This window comes from Quercus lobata, chromosome 8 (genome assembly GCF_001633185.2).
Source record: "Quercus lobata isolate SW786 chromosome 8, ValleyOak3.0 Primary Assembly, whole genome shotgun sequence".
NCBI lineage: Eukaryota > Viridiplantae > Streptophyta > Magnoliopsida > Fagales > Fagaceae > Quercus > Quercus lobata.
The window spans coordinates 29918984-29936485 of NC_044911.1; the positions used below are offsets into that span (position 1 = coordinate 29918984).

At 35.8% G+C, this 17502-nt stretch overlaps 2 protein-coding genes across 4 annotated transcripts; one reads left to right on the forward strand and one right to left on the reverse strand.

Moving 5' to 3' along the window:
- The first annotated feature begins 447 nt into the window (after window positions 1–447).
- On the forward strand, window positions 448–7994 carry LOC115957571 (protein-tyrosine-phosphatase IBR5). Of its 3 annotated transcripts, none has more exons than XM_031075853.1 (6): window positions 448–742; window positions 848–1147; window positions 3454–3553; window positions 6432–6489; window positions 6793–6899; window positions 7433–7994. In XM_031075853.1, exons 2-6 carry the CDS (start codon window positions 911–913, stop codon window positions 7732–7734), a joined length of 804 nt encoding a protein of 267 aa, XP_030931713.1. In that variant the 5' UTR covers window positions 448–742; window positions 848–910; the 3' UTR covers window positions 7735–7994. The 3 variants fall into 3 exon arrangements, with proteins under 3 accessions (XP_030931713.1, XP_030931714.1, XP_030931715.1); XM_031075855.1 differs by having other exon boundaries at window positions 482–742; window positions 851–1147; XM_031075854.1 differs by having other exon boundaries at window positions 448–1147.
- A 2293-nt stretch (window positions 7995–10287) lies between these two features.
- LOC115955663 lies at window positions 10288–17437 on the reverse strand. Its single transcript, XM_031073890.1, has 11 exons — window positions 17298–17437; window positions 16083–16331; window positions 14612–14821; window positions 13683–13763; window positions 13496–13582; window positions 13314–13409; window positions 13016–13069; window positions 11792–12894; window positions 11485–11533; window positions 11342–11381; window positions 10288–10730 (listed from the first exon to the last, which is right to left on the reverse strand). The coding sequence occupies exons 2-11, from the start codon at window positions 16323–16325 to the stop codon at window positions 10579–10581; spliced, it is 2115 nt and encodes a 704-aa protein (XP_030929750.1). The 5' UTR covers window positions 16326–16331; window positions 17298–17437; the 3' UTR covers window positions 10288–10578.
- Window positions 17438–17502: the final 65 nt, after the last annotated feature.

Consider the following 17502-nt stretch of genomic DNA (forward strand, 5'->3'; position numbering starts at 1 on the left):
GTTCGATTTTAATAAACCTTTGACAAATTTTCTTGGAGAAGAATACAAATTTGATATGCATGATGAACTATACTTACAAACTGAAGATATTATTAGTTTCCCCCTTACCATGGCCCCCATTAGAAATTCCAATTTGGCTATTTTTGGATTTTCTCCTCCTCTTCCTCCTTTTAATCATTTGGCCTAACTGAAAACATAGCCTAAAATTACCTGTGCCTATGGGTCCAAATAAAAAAAAAACCATCCATTGAATTTACTTTATTTTTTTGTTTAATCCAATACCAAATGAAATGATATGGCATGTAATAGTAAAAGGTACCCAAAATTTTTTTTTTGTAAAGGGTAATTATGTGGCACTGCATGATTGGGTAATTATGGATGGTGGACCTAAGGGTTTTTGGCAAAGTCGTGTGCGATCAAAAGAGCAGGACAATTACAAAATCTGGGCTATTCGTTAACAAAATGCCCATGCCTCCCATCAAAGATTAAAGAATCAAGGACCCTCTTATTTATTAATTTTTTCTCAGAACCCAATATATATATATTATTTATATTTTTCATAAATCACAAATAAATACGTGCTCGATCTCTTAACTTAGTAGCTGTACCGCCTAAACAAGGACAACCTGGTTACACCCAAGAGAGCAAGATAACAAATCCAAGTCCACAATCTGATCAGAGAAAGGACAGAACTAGGAAGAAGCTACATCACTCTCTCTATCTCTCTCTTTGCACACTTTAGGCAAGCACAAATCTTTAATATTTTCACTTCTTTTGTTGAATTCCTTATTGGTTTAGACTTTATTCCCTGGTATCTAATCTGGGTCTTCATTGTTTTCTGATATAGAAGCCGTTTCCTCATCTGGGTCTTTCTTGTTTTGTGATTTACGCTTATTTTGTGTTTTGGGCTATGAGGAAGAGGGAGAGAGAGAACCCTTGTGGGGTTTGTGGGCACTATCACAAATACGAAGAAGGAGAGGTATGTGGGATATGTGGCCATCGGATTCCGGCTTCGGCTGAGAAAACTTCGATTCAAGTCAGCGCCTTTCCATCGGAGATCTTGCCTGAGTTTCTCTATCTAGGTAGCTATGATAACGCTTCACGCTCGGAACTTCTCAAGACTCAGGGAATCTCTCGTGTTCTTAATGTAAGTTGGTATTCTAATATTTGATTTGGAATTGGTTTATTAAGGTTATGAATGTTTTGGTTGTTTTATACATTGTGTTAGTGCTACTCTATTTGAGTGTTCAATGAAATTATCACCTTGATTGAATTTGTGATTTGGAATTGGATTTAGTTGTGGTATTTGTTCACACATACATGTGTGTATTTCATAACTAATGAAATTTTATTGATCCCAAGGAAGAGTCACCAAGTATACAGGTTGTATACAACTAGGGACCAAAAACAATCAAACATTCCAATTACAAACATCAATCAAATCACAAACCGAAATAAACAGTGACTTCCCACAGCTGACATCAAATCCAATAAAGTTCTAGAGAAAAACAATTTCAGTTCCGGTAAATTCCTTTCTAAATCCTCAAAGCTCCGGTTGTTCCTTTCCCATCAAATACACCACATCGAACAATGAGGGACAGCCTTCCAAAACAGCCTCATTATGATGACGCCCGAGCTTTCCTTGCCAACAAGCTAATTGATCAACTACAGTCCTTGGCATCACCCAATGGATTCCAAACAAGATGAAAACCACAGATCACAACTTAGTGACAATAGGACAATGAAATAAAAGATGGTCTACTGATTCCCCGCTACCTTTACACAAATAACACCAATTCAAAATCCGAACATTCCTTTTTTGTAAATTATTAATTCGTCAGAATTTTCTCCAAAGCTGCGATACCTTTGGCTTACAAATGCTCTTCCAAAGGAAGGATTGATCATTAACACGTCAAAACCACACTTGGCTGTCTTCCAACACATCCTATCCTCCCCACCATTTTACTCAAAGAAACGCCATAAATAATGTCCATAAAATTGAACAAAGACTTCTAGAACAGCTCTCATGAAATTGAGATCCCAATAAAGAATCCCCTTGGAAAACTTCATTACAGCTGCCACATTAGCCTCCTTATCCCGACTAATTCTGAATAACTCTAGGAAACTCATTTTTAGAGGGCTCTCCCCACACCAAATATCATGCCAAAACTTCACTCTATACCCATCCCCAACCTCAAACTGAATGTAGCAAGAAAAGGTAGTACAACCATATCTTATAGTATTCCACAGACTCACCCTATTAGGACTAGTAACTGAATTAGAGCACCAACCACCTTCCTCTTAGCCATACTTGACCCCCATCACTGTTCTCCACAACACCTCTCTCTCAATCCCAAATATCCACAACCATTTCCCCAACAAAGCTTCATTAAAACATCTCAAACTCCTAATAGCCAGACCCCCCAAATTGGGGAGGAGCACAAATCTTAAACTGCTTTACCAAATGGAAATTGTCTCCCAAACCACTCCAAAGAAACTAAGAAAGGTCCATTGAAGTTGCTCAATACGATTGGCCACAACAACAGGGATAGGAAATAAGGACAGGAAATGGGTTGGTAAATTGGATAGAGTACTTTTAATTTTTAAAGTAACTGTACCCCCTTAGAGAGATATAAACGTTTCCATCCTACTAACCTCCTTTCCACCTTCTCAAGAATTGGGTTCCAAATTGTCTTTTCTTTGAATTTGGCACCCAAAGGGAGACCCAGATATTTCATGGGGAACGAACCTTGCTTACACCCTACTCCCTAGAACATCAAACAACTCATCTATAGAGCTATAACGTATTCATGATTTTTTTTATGTCAAGATGGGTGAAACAACTTAAATGGTTAAGGAGCTATAAAGTACAATGTGAAGGCTACATGAAGGTGAATGGGGTTTATACCAATAGGCATGTGACTTATAACGGAAAATTTAGCCTTGTTTAGAATTGAATGACAAATGACAGTTTATTTATTCAAATCCAAGTAGTTAAAATAAGGAGGTTGTTTAGTTATTTTTACAATCGGTAGTGTTTCATAAGACAATAGGTGGACTAATATTTGTCATGTGATTCTTGAGGTAGTCCAATACTGTACATAAGCATGGGAAGTTTTATGAAATGCGGATATAACAAAGAGAATGAGTTTATCTAGATTTAGCTAATGTGAACTTCTAAGGGTGTCTAGGAGAGTGCTTGTTTGTGGCTGTCCATATTTCTACACTTTTTAGTTGCATTTATCAATTTCAAATACCTTATTTTGGGTTGCATCTCATAAAACATTTGTGGAGAAGGATGGATTTATTGGGGATATGAGAAAATGAATCATGCCAGAAACTATATCTTGTATTCATCTGTTCATGTAAAACAATGACTTAGCTGATCTAGTACAATAAAAGGGCTGACATTCTCTTATTACTTTTATTTTTTTTATTTTTGTATATATGCAGACAGTACCTGCTTGTCAAAATCTCTACAAGAATTCGTTCACCTATCACTGCTTGCAAGAGGACAAAACTTTGCCTTTTGATGATGCAATTCAATTTTTAGGTATGTTTTTCCTCCTTGTCCTAATGAGTTTATATTCTTTGGTTCAGTTGCTGCTTTTTGTTTAGATACTTGTGCATTACTGTGCTGTTCATTGGAGTTGTTTTAGACTTTTAGTGCCCATTTGGTACCGTTTATTTTTTTCGGCTATTTGAAAATGGGTTATTTGAAAAACTGTACCTAGAAAAGGGTGGTTTAAAAATGGAAAGCCAAACAGGCATGGCAGTTTTCTTATAAGAAGGAATTCTCTTTTTTCTTATGTTGTGTTTGCTTGGGGTGAAAAGGGGAGAGGAAAATATGATTTATGATTTTCCTTTGTTTGGTTGGAGTAAAAAGGGGGAGTAAAGAATATGGGGTGGGTGGGGAATTTCCACCCAGGCTTTGTTCCTTCCAAATTACCTCTGATACTCCCATTGTTTTAAACTAAAAAATGGGCATAATAGCAATATTATTTCTATGCTTTCACTTTTTTATCCGTCATACCAAAAACTCATGGGAAAAACAAAGGTTTTTTTCTTTCCTCATTTTTTTGTCGCCCAATTTTCCCATCCTCTCAACCAAACATACCATCCCTTTTTTTTTTTTTTTTTTTCCTTTTAATCGATGACAAGTAAATTTCAGTGTAACTAGCAGGATTTTAATTATTTTTTGTTAAGTATGATAAATAGCAGGATGTAACTGAATTTGAGGTACATCACTTCTTTTTATTCCTCTTTTGGTGGTGGTTGTTGGAATATGCTGTAGCTAATATTAAAATAGTGCCATAGCCACTTCCTGAGAAGCCCTTAGTTAAATGAACTGAGTTTCCCGATGCTCAAACCTCCCTCTTTTATGTGGGAAACTTTGAAACTTCTCCAACTTATTGGCCACAAGGGTAGATATCATAAACAAAGACATGAAATAAGTTGGGATAGAAGATAACATATCCTTGATCAAATTTGTCCTTCCTCCTTTAGATAGTTGTAGCTTTTTCCATCTTGCTAACTTTTTTCCCACCTTTTCCAAAATAGGATTCCAGATACTACTGGATTTGAAAAGAAAGCCCAAAAGTAGGCTTAGGTAGGTCATAGGTAGTAAACCAACATTGCACCCTAAGATGACTCAGGAAGACCCTCCAGGTTTTCTACTTCATCTATTGGGACCAGTTCGCTTTTGCTCAGATTCAGATTAGGACTGGATATGGCTGCAAAGGAAATAAGCACACAATGAAGATAACCAAGTTGTTCAGGTGAGGCATCACAAAATACAATGGTGTCATCTACAAAAAGAATGTGGGAGCTATCAATAACTCTTCTGCCATTCACCCTAACTTGAAAGCTTGTAGTCAAATGGCTCTAGATTTTTTGTCTTTGACTAATCGTTTGTAGATGTACAATTTTTTTGAATTCTGACTTTGCTTATCCCTTTGTAATCTTTCCTCAACCAAAGGGACTGTTGATACCTCATTTTTGTCAAGCTCCTTTAAACCATCCAAAATTGACTTCATCCAAACCCCTACGTTACCAAATTGGTCTTATTTTATTCCCGTGGATCCTCCTTCAATGCTCTCAATTTCCTAGTTAAAACATAGCTAGGTGTCAAACTGATAATTCTCCCCCAAAGCTTCACCTTTTCCTGAAATCCTTCAGTTTTGAACCACATGTTTCAAATTGAACGGACCTTTGCCATGTTTGAGAGCACCACCGTCTAAAAGGATGGAACAATTGTCTGATACAGCTTGAGTTAGAATACTTTGGATGGATTTCTCAAATTGTTCCTCCCAATCTGTCGAAACTAGAAAGGATCAATCCAGGTCTGGTGGGTTTCTCATGATTATAAGATCAGGTAAAAATTTCTCCCCCAGAGGAAGGACAATTAAATGTCTCTGATCAATAAAATCTGAAAATTCCCCCATTGTTGGCATAAATCTTATGTCCCTTATCCTCTCACTAGGAAATCACACAACATTAAAATACCCAGCAATGCACCATGGATTACTCCACTTGTCCCCTATGTCTCTTGATTCCTCTCATAAAACGGACCTCATCCAGTTATCATTGGGTCCTTACACCTCGAAAAAATCTGGTGAAAGCCATCTTATATAGAGCTGAAAAGTGTGGAGAGAGTATATGTGCCTGACCAATTGTCTTTTTTTTTTTTTTTCCCCCTACTATTCTTCTATCCTGCATTACCAAAATATTCCCAAGAGTCCCACAGCCTTTAGGTACACCTTTGGGTGAGTTCTCTTGTCACCCTCTGACCCTCATGTTGGTTATCCTTCTCTCTCTCTTGGTGATTTATTTCCTCTGGTGGAGCCATTTTTACATAGGACCCTAAGTCAAATGATGTAAGGCACTTGGACTAAGAGTGGCTAATGGAGGGTCAAAAGGATAATAGAGGAAAGCCCTTATTTCTAATATGATCAAGATTGACAAAACAAGATTACAATTTTAAATGTGGGTTTTAGTTAGCTCAGTTGATAAAGTCTCTTGTCGTCAAATAAAAGATCTTAGGTTCGATTCTTGCCTACACCAAAAAACCAATTGGTGTCTTGCTCTGATGATAAAGAGCGATCATTAGGAGTGGATGTCATAATTGAAATTATCTCTAAGAAAAAAGACTACTGATTTAAATGTATGCAATAAAATCAGTCACTTTGCAGAACAAATCTTTAACGTCAGCATTTAAAGAAGTTAAAGATTGACAAAAGGAATTGTCTATTATGATTGACCCATGGAGTTTGGTTAAACAAATTTTAGCTAGCTTATTTATAATGAAACCAAGTGGCTTGCAATAGTACTAATTTACTAAAGGTTAACTGTTGGATCTTTTTAATTGTACCACAAGATATTCTCAGTTACTTTAGATGGCAGTTTGAGTTCACTTTTGCTTGATTTTGCAGAGCAATGTGAAAGGGACAAAGCTCGTGTTCTGGTGCACTGCATGTCTGGAAAAAATAGGTAAATTTTTACTGCAAAATAATTTGGGTCTCTTGCCCTCTCCCCCTCCCCCTGCACATGCAAGACTAAGGTTAACATACAGAAAGCACAAATAGCCACACCTGTCAGCCACCCACCCGCAAATGCATCAAGAATGCTATAAATAGGGCATCACATACCAGCCATAGTGAAAGACCCTAGCAGGCCCCTATCCCAGAGCTTTTAGTGGTGGAATATAATTCAGACATAATGGGGCCTCCATACCAGATGATTTGGATTCTCCAAATATTTTTTTCTGATGTACTCATTTTGTTCCCTTGACAGGTCACCAGCAATTGTAATGGCTTACTTGATGAAGTCCAAAGGATGGAGACTTGCCCAAAGTTACCAGTGGGTGAAAGAGCGGAGACCATCTGTTGAATTATCTGAAGGTATGCACATGGTCTATTTTCGCATTGTAAGAAGCATCAAATTGCTTAGCTATTAGCTATTTTGCAGATAATTGGTTAAATGGAATATCAGAAAGGACTACCACATTGTTAAGCCCCAGATCATGATTTTAACTGGTTAAGCTATGCAAGCTGATTGGAATCTATAGTGGATTCTGGAACATTGCAAGGTGGATGGGTTGAAACCTGAAACCGATATCTTTTATAACTTCCTTTTTTTTCCCCTTTTCTTAATCCTCTTTGTTTGGGGTCTTAAATGGAGTTGGATCAGCATGCAAATTTCATATTTCAAAGCTTTTAAATTCTGAAAGTTTTTCATTTTGCAAGACATTACTGGCATAGCAGCTGTCCCATTCTGATGCTGTGATGAATTGCTCTTGATAGCTCTTAATCATTTGAAGGAATTGTCTTGCAAATAATTAAAGCATGCATGTTAGTTGAAATCAACCACTGCAGGAGTATGAATGAGATGGCCCCCATATCTCTGACTTTCATTTCTTTGTTTCTTAATGTAGCTGTCTACAAGCAACTGCAGGAGTATGAGCAGAAGATCTTTGGATCAATTGATCCTGGCAACCCTGTCCTGCCTGTTTTTGCACCTACAGGTGTGCCTCCTTCGTTTAGCTTTGGCTTCCCAAAGGTTAATGATCCGGTTTCTGTTCCTGCTTTCAGCAATGTTGGTACGACCTCTATTTTTGCCCGTCCTCCTTTAGACATTGCTCTGAACAAGTTTACTTTTGGAGCCGGCCAGACTCAGAATAATAATGATAATATACTGAATCCAAATGGCAGTGATATTCAAATGGATGGTTCTTGATTTTCCGGTCTCTTTATCTTTTGCGAGATCCCATGGTCAGAAGTTAAATTCCTGACTTTCAGAGTTTCTTTTTAACACAATTTGGATGTAAAGTGGGAGTAAAATTCTCAAAAACGTTTTGGTTTGTAAGATTTGACATGTTGGTCAGTATGGGTGCCTTGTTTTTTCGAGTCTAATGTTCAAAAGTGCAACATCATATTGACTCGTTCCAAATATTATACAAATGATTTAGTAGGGTATATATCTATCTCTTTCCTCAATGCTCTCTTGATTTAATTTCATTATTTCCTTTTTTTTTTTTTTTTGGGGGGGGGGGGGGGTTGGCGGCTGTGTTTGAGGGTTTAGGGTTTACTTAAAAGGCTGGCGGTGTTTGAGGGTTTAGGGTTTACTTAAAAGGCTATATGTCGGTATATAGGCCATTCTTGCAGATTATGCTGCATAAAATCATTGTCCATTGCATTAAAGAAATGTTTGATACACAAATATTTCTCAAATAGAGTATCTTTTTTTTTTTTTTTTTCCTTTTCAAAATAGCTATATAGTTGACCTTCATTATAGGGAATAGTTATTCTTAAGTAATATATCTAAATTGGTGAAAAAGTATTCCCAAGTTTATATTGGTCCCCAACACACCCCAAAAAAAGAAGAAGAAGATGAAGAAAACTAACCTAATTCCCTCGTACTCAAAGGTGTGGTGGTCAATGGAACTGCTTCACAGTGCCAAAATATTTGTAGCCATTCTTATGCACATTTAATGAGTAGCCAACATTTTTGAGTCAATTATAGTTTGTGTAGGAATCTATGACCTCAAAGAGACATCATCAGCGGCTCAAAATAAGTGATGCTAGCTTGATCGAAGCTCTTAAAGGAGCTGCTAGTGTAATTGAGAACCTAGGGTTTGAGAGTTATGACGAGATCGTGCTGCAGCTTGAAGATTTGATAGTGATGTAGGCTGTAGCCTTTGCCAACAAGAAGATCAATAGATGAAGATGTGTGGAGGTGGTCAGAGGAGAGAAATTATGGAATATAGATTTATACTGTAGTTCCTTCTACTTCTAGTGTAATCAATAAGATAAATAGAAATAACTTTTTTGTATTACTGGCAATATTGATTCTCATACCCTACATAATCACCATCCAATGTATAATGTATATTACGTGTCCTAAGATTTGGTAGGTGATATGATCTTAGTTTGTATACATTAACATTTACATGCATGTTTGCCTCTTTCCCGGAGTGAGCGGCTTTGGTTAGTGTCTCTTAGGCCGCAGTTACTATACTATACAAGTGCAGCAACCTCCTGCATTCATCATGAAGGAAGAACTCATGAGGGTAAAGGGAATACAACTCTTCCATTAGGTACCCAGAGGCCAAATTTCACAATCAATATAAGGCATCTTTTTAACTCCCATTTTCATATAAATCAATAGAAAAATAATTATCTCCATTTAACTGGTTTAATTCTATGGTCAAGATTAAATATTATAATTTTTTATTTATTTATAAAATTTCAATATATGACATTCACTTCTGATGATTGTGCTCTTTATCATTATCAGATCAAAACACCAATCAGTTTTTGATGTAGGCAGGGATTAAATTGTATATTTTTTATTCAACTATCAGAGACTTTACCAATTGAGATAACTAAAACCTATAAATATTATAAATCTAAAAGTGCATTTAGTGTCATGTTATTTAAAAATTTTAAATAACAGTCTTATGTACTTTTGATACAAACAACTGAAGTCTTATTTGTAAAACTAGCCTCATCACACACACTTTGCGCATGCGATGAGGTTTTTTTTTTTTTTTTTTTTTTTTTTTTTTTGTCTAGTGTCATATTTTTCCTTTTAAAAAAATTTGATAAGTTTGTTTTGAAGACATGGATTAGTAAGAGAGTATCCTATTTGTAGACATTTTAAGTAGAGTTAGATACATATTTTTATTGAGTTGTCCTCGAGTTTTTTCCCTGTTAAACGTAAAGTTTAGGGATATTTCTGAATTACATAAAGGTTCAGTCCAAAGAGGAGAATCCTCTTACAAATAATTTAGATAGATAATTCTTTCATTTTGCTTGAAACAGAGAAATTATATTTCTAATAGAAGGCACATCCGTCATGGCCTGTGCGACCCTATTTTCCACGTTGCAACTTGCAAGCTTCTACACATTTTTCCATAAACTTATTATTCTTCTGAGTTCAATGTCATCTTCGGCCTTGGCACTTGCCTAACGGTGTAAAATGTTGTAAGAAGTGAATTGTTAGAAGTTGTGAACAAAAGTAGAGAAAGGTGGTAAACATAGTATACCAATGGGCCGCCATTCTATCATACAAACTTACTGTATGAATTGTGTACAATCTCGATTTCCTTCTTCCTATCCAAATTGAAACTAAAATTACATCCAATCCTTCTACGAGTTTACCATATAAACTGTGGAGTCTCTTTGGTAATGAAATTGTTTTTGATTCACCGGGCTTTTGTCACATGCTGATCGTTGTACTTGTATCACTATATGATGGTAGCATCAGAAGAGTTGTTACAGCTTTACATAAAACTAGTATCAGAAATGCTTTAAAAACAGCATACAATAAAACTTGTAATAATCTTTCTGTATATTATCAAGAACTTCCATAATTGGACAACAACACAACCGTAACCATGCAATTATCTGACATCGGATTCCCAGACCCCTTTATCTACATTTAATAGTCTAACATCAACTTGATATATCACAGCACAAATGTACAATCCTGTATTTTGTGAACTATAACACAATGCAAAACCTATACATGGCACATTTACTGTTTTAAAAGTTCTTCATCAATTTTGCACTTCTACCATTAGTAAGCAATACATGCTTCAAGGGAAGACTTTGCAAGCCACAATAGCCCTGGATCATTCCGCTTCAAAACTATATAAGCTTCTGCCTTTCCAATCTCGTCTGACTCAACATCTTCATTGAAACCAATCAAAGTAAGAATTTCCATAGCAGCTGAAAGCACAAAAACCAGAAAGGGATTAATGCCAATGGCCCTCATTTTAGAGATGTCATAAAGTTAACTTCCTATATAGATCTGGTAAATATTTAATTTCACCCCTTCCATCTGATTAGGGTGAGAGTTCTATGGTCACTAATATAGTAATATGACATAATTAATGCAATCCCTTGGGGTAGTATTTAGTAAGTGGAAAACTTTAGTAAGATGTCCCTTGATTTGCCAAATTCACATAATCTATCTTATGCCATCTTTGATTAACATATGTCAAGTTTGACATGGCTAATATATCTCATCCTGTAAGAGATTAAAGGTCCAACCCTCCATTCAGTGCACATGTCAACGCAAGATTGAACATGGCACAAGATTGAACACGGTACAGCAATATTGTGATTCCAACCGACTGGCTCTCTCTCATGCATGTTTTATTTACACCTAACAAGACATTGAAATTCCAAAGCTTATATATCATTTTCTAGCTCCATTCAGCTTCCAGTTCATAATTTTCAAATATCTGGGACCTACCAACAATTTCACTCAAGACAAATTCTAGTGACTCTCACAGGACTCGGTAAAATTGATACTTAGAATGAGAAAAGAAGCAAACCTTTATAATTCGCAATATTCCTTTCGATTATGGGATTAGCCTGCAAATGCATAACCCATTAGCTATCAATTAAAAATTTAATGAGGAAACTCTAGGATGCAAAGTTTTGGTCTTTCACTAAGGTTGAGAGATAATAATTATACCTTTCGCAGTCTTCTGTATTTCATCTCATTTGGGTGTTCAATGACATTCCTGCAAGCAAATACACATAATTCGAACATTTGTCAATAACTCAATAGATAAAGTACAAAAATAGATTGGATAACTGATGATATTGCTGGGCTATATATATGTAGGGGGCTTCCTAAGCAAACTCAGAGAAAGAGCTTGCAAATGCAGGCCAGTTGTATTATAATGGAAGAAAAAACCCTGTGTTTCTATGTCCTCCCACCAAAAAAGAAAAATTCAATAAAAAAAGGATGAATGAAATCAATGATTTGACAAGTGTACCTAATTATCTTAAACAGAGTTTGTAGTACTGCAGCAGCTTCCATGGGAGTAACTTCAACTCGCAGCATTTCAATGGCCTTCTGCAGACGGCTACAAACAACTGTAACAGGGTCTTGGATTCTTTGAAGTTCTTGATCATCTGGATCTGGCTCATAGGTTTGCATTCTCGATATTCCCAGTGGATGCACCAAATTGTCATCAGGATCAGGCTCTGCCAGAACTCCATTTGGCTGAGACTCATCTGGATCGGGTTCTTTATAAGCCTTATTTAGACAGGCTTGATCTCTGATGGTCTCATTTTCTGGGTAATCATCCAGATCTAGTCCCATGATGTTTCCATATTCCAAACCATTCTGCTTTTCTGCCGTGTCATCTGGATCAGGTTCTTCAATGTTTTTGTTGGTTTGAATTCTGCTGTCCAGAATCTCCATTTCCTGAGATTCATCAGGATCAGGTTCTTCAATGTTTTTGCTTGTTTGAGTTCTGCTGTCCACAATCTCCATCTCCTGAGATTCATCAGGATCAGGTTCTTCATGCAACTTTGAGGTTCTCAGCATCAAGTTGGTTTCTGGAGGAGGCAAGAGTTGTGTTGGCCCAGCGTTATTGAAATCTTGTCGAGATATTGTTTTACTTCCAGTAAATTCTGGATAAAATTCAGACTCCAAAGTTTCCCCACCCAGTGAATCATCAGGATCAGGCTCAAGCTTGTTATGATTGCCAGAATGATCATCAGGATCAGGCTCATAAGCAGTTTTTCTCTCAGCTTCATTTGGACTCCAAATATCCAAGTTTTCTTCCTCTATGGAATACATAGAATCATCTTCTTCACGTGTTTTGAACCCAGAATCATCAGGGTCAGGTTCTTCATTTACTATAGACCCTCCCAAGCTGTTTTCAGAAGCATTTGCTAAACGACGATAAGCAGCAGCAACTGAAGATGCACAAGCACTTGCAAGCTGATCTGATGTATTTCCTCCAAGCTTCTGAGCGGAATTACTACTGTCTCCAACAAATGAATCCTCATAAGTTTCTGAATACTGTACTCCACTCAAGGTATGACTTCTTGATCTTGTCCAATCTAAACTAGCAGCTTCTTGGTTCAACTACGAAAAGAAAAAAAAGGAAAAAAAACACATCAAATCAAGAAATGCCCACTCAGTAATGAGCTTAAAGTAAAATTTGCACTTAAAACATGAAAACACATGAATAAGAACATGTTCTTACCTGTTTATCCAGACCATAAAAGTTGGCATCATGTTCAGAGTGTACCATGTGTGCCTGATAGCAATAAAGAATAATTTGAGTTTTCTCAATACCGACCAGCTAGTTCAAAATCAACTTAACCAAGCGCTATTGCCTACAATCTCATTTTATGTTGAATAACCAAAGTGATTTTGTCATTCATTAAACAGTAACATTTTGTCTGTATGCATAGAAGTTCATAGAGACACTGAGACACACATACATGCACATGCACATACAAAAGCACAATCCTCTAACACTGAAAAGTTATTTAACTTACAAGTTCATGCAAAAGAGTTTTCTTGATGCTCTCATACTTCCTGAAACCCTTAAGGTCATCAGTTCTAAGACGCAGAGATATCTCCTCTCCATAATTCTGCGAAAATAAGAGTCAACAAGACAAAAAATTAAAGAAAATAAAACACTAATGAAATATATACGTATGTTTAGAATGGCCATTACCTTGTTAAAACCAAGAATGCATTTGGGACTTATGCCAACATAACCAATGGGTGCCATCTCAGTCATAATACCTACACACCAATGATGCTGTAAAGAACAACCAAAATACAACTCATCAATGATGACATAACAAAATGATGGGAGCTTGTTAAAAAAAATTTAAGTGTGCCAAATTTATCCAATGCACCTTGTTCATAATAGCAACAATTCCAGGATCTGCAGCGATCGTGTGCATTATTCTCAACGCCTCAGAAGCTGGGGGATTCAACTGTAAACAAGTAACAACCAAATCAATCGATAATCAGTTCAAGATATTGGCAGCTTGATTTTTTTCTTCTAGAAGCACATATTCCAAGGAAAGATATAAACATTCACTTCAAAGCATGTACATTTGTAAAATAAAAATTGCCATTCAATCTGTATATCCTTTCATAGAAAAACATATATCCAGATCCAGACTTCACCTAAAAACCTACCAACCCACATTCTACTCTTAGTAAATATTATTGTCTGCGAAAAAGAAAATAGTTACAGAGTATCATTTATTGGTTGATGATTGCAAATGAATCTTGATAACATATAAAGAATTTTAGTTAGGCACCCTTCCTAACAGTTTTCATTGTCAAGTTCATGATGAAGTCAATGTTCAACTCATAATTCAAACACATGAATGATCTTTACAAAAGCTGCAACTAGCCACACACATGTAAATTTCAGCAATTGTGTATTTTTTTTTTTATTGGTATAGACTATACGTGCCCCAGCAGATCTCCTATATATATATATAGATGCACGCGCACACGCATGCATATAGACCAGAATATGTCATAGCCACGGTTTCTAACAATTGTCTCTGTCTAAGACTGATGTACAAGTCTATCTTTCCGTTTCTTTCAAAACATATTTCAAGTCCATATTGCACAATTATAAATATATTAGTATCAAGTAACTTATTAGATAAAAAAAGAACTCATTAAATGAAAAAGAACAAGCGACTAAATCTGTCTTTCCTTTATACCTTATCTCTTTCACATATAGTTCTTTATCTACACAGCACCCATTCTATCTAAGCTACAAATTATATGAGGTAAAAAGGAATTAGCAAAGTCAACACACCTCTACTCCTGGGATCTCTAGTGTGCGAAAATCACGAAAGATATAACGTCCTTGTGGAAGTTTCAGTGAAGCATGTGGTCTGTCTGATATTCGCTGCCTTAGTCTCTTTTCCTCTTCTTCGAATCCAGCTATCCTCAAGTCTGCTTTTGCATTTTGTAGAACTTCATCAACCTCACTTTCAGACACTCCCATCATTCTAATAGACTTGCCCTGAATTATAAGAAACAGGCAATCAGTGGCCTCGCAAGACTTGATGAATGATCTTTCAGCATAAAGAATTAACAAAATCAAAAAAGAAAAGAAAAAAAGAACAATAAGGCTAATGTGTCTCAATACTAAACAATAACACTCAATATTTTTATTAAACACTCTCTTCTTTGAGTAATATGACACAGTCATATAGGTTTTAGATCTTAAAATTTTCTAATAGAACTAGAGCTCCTATTTGACTAGAACCTCCTAATTAGACCAGTAAATTAAAATTGATAATTACAAAAATACCCTTAATTCACAAGATTGTAGACAATTACAGTTTTGACATTGTATACAAAACTAACCATTACTTGTAAACCATGGATTCAAAAACATTTTAACCCTAAAAAATGCCCTTAAAATCACATGAATTTTGCTTCAATTGGACTTCACATGTGGGCCCCATAAAATAAATCTTGAATAGATGAATTTGTGAAGTCATAAAAAATTGATCTTCCATGACTGCATCAAAAAGCCTTTCAATGCTAGAGCTAACTCCTTTAGATTATATTATAAATCAATCATCCATTATTAGTTGTCTCTAATATTGAAAGCCCCAATTGCAGATTGGAAGAGATTGAAGATGACACTATTCCAACGATAACACCGAAAATGGTGTTGTCTAAGAAGAACAGTACACGCGTGTCTCAGTTAGTCACAAACGGTGCCGTTTCTCTTAAGAAGAACAGTGTCGTTTAGTGTATATGTATTAAGTTTGTTAGTGCTCATACCTGTGCACATGTGAAAGGTTGTTAACAGATCTTGTAACTGTTTCTAGATATTTTCTGATTCTTGTTTTTGGTATATAATGTAAAAGTCTTGCTCATTTGTAACTTATCAAAAAAAAAAAAAAATCTAGTTCATTTGTAAGTTAAGCCATTCAATCACAGTTTATCTCTAATAAAGAAAAATTCTCTCTCTCTCTCTCTCTCTCTCTCTGTTTCTTTGTTTCTCTGTGTTTCTTCAAATATGTAGAGGAGTGATTTCAACTTTAATTTATAACGTACTGAATTAGCTGCCAGCAAGTAAGTAGCTCATCTCAGAAGCAATAAAAATAATAATTGCTGCCAGTACTAAAAGTTGAGTGATAGAGCCTGCAAAGTGCTGCCAGTAACTAACAACACTTATTAGACAAAAAATAATATACTAATATCAGGAAAATTTACATTCATAATGGTTAAAAAATATTAACCAAATATAGAATAATAAGTGCCAATACCTTTCTTATGGAAGTGTCTTGCAAACTTAAGAATGCCTGCTCATTAGAGAAAGGAGACAACAGCTTTGAGCTTTTGTTGAAGGATTGTGGAACAATCAGCCGCATGGTATCTGCTTTGACATTGGTCAATTTTAGCAGCTCAAGTCCAAGCTCCTTAATAGTAGCACCTGAATTCATTTCTATGGTAAATGTCTTCCCCCTCCATACAACTGAGATGTGTTGTGTACTCTCTGGATTTTGCATGTTTTGCTGAAAGAAAGAACAGTGTATGAAAAATATTTATAATCATTCACAAGTAAATAACGTGGAAGTATAAACCTGCTCCAAGATGAAAATCAACAACTTCTAGAAAGATTGTTAATGTGTACTTATCGAAACCCAAAAATGATGTGACTACACTAGTATCTTAGCTGAGTCCTGGCACGTGTGTGTGTGGATTCTATAAGGATGAGGAGGAAACAAAAAGGGACATTGAATTGGCTGTAAATTTAAAAGGAAGTATGATGCCCCCCCACCCCTCCCCCACATGCCACTCATAGATTTGAATAAAATTTAGAATAAAGCTGAAGTAATGAAACATGAATTCTACTAAAATATAATCTGTTGCTGCACAAATGACATGGGTAGAGGTGGAATCATGTGCCAAGGAAGCCACTTAATCAAGTTCTCAAGCTTCACAAAATGCCACAGGTTTCAACTTCACAGAATGCTTCAACAAACAAAAAGAATACACTAGCTCCAAGTAATCCAATAATTGAAATTATACAAATTCCCATATGCGATCAAGCAAACTAATTTTTTTTTTTTTTAATTATCATTAATAATTATACAGACAACAAAACCCATAATCTTGAAAAAACAACAAAACCCAGATAAAATCTTCAACTTCAATGGAAATTAAAGTTACTCCTTCTTTCATAATACCAATCCATTGAAAAATAACAACAACCCAACCCAAATAAAATCTATCTCATAATAATTCATGGAAAACCAGAAAAAATTAACAAATAAATGAACAAACTTTGCTCAAAGAATCACAAACCTCCATACCCATAATTTCTTTTACACCCAAAAGACCAAACCATGAAAAGACAAAGATTTCTTAATGACAAACTATATTAGCAATTCAAGGAAGACAACCTTAATCTTGGGAAGTAGGAGACAATTATCCATAATTGAACAAACCCAGATAAATAGATTTTCCGAAGACCTTACCTCACGTGAGGATCGGACTCCCTCTCTCTCTCTCTCTCTCTCTCTCGTCTGTCTAAGAGAATCGAATATTCTAGAGACGAAAGGCTTGTTGAAGTTGTAAAGAGTCACCCAAAATTCTAAAACAAAAAATGGAAATCTTGGTTGGCTAATTTATATATATATATATATATATATATATATATATAGGAATCGGGAGGGCTGAGGA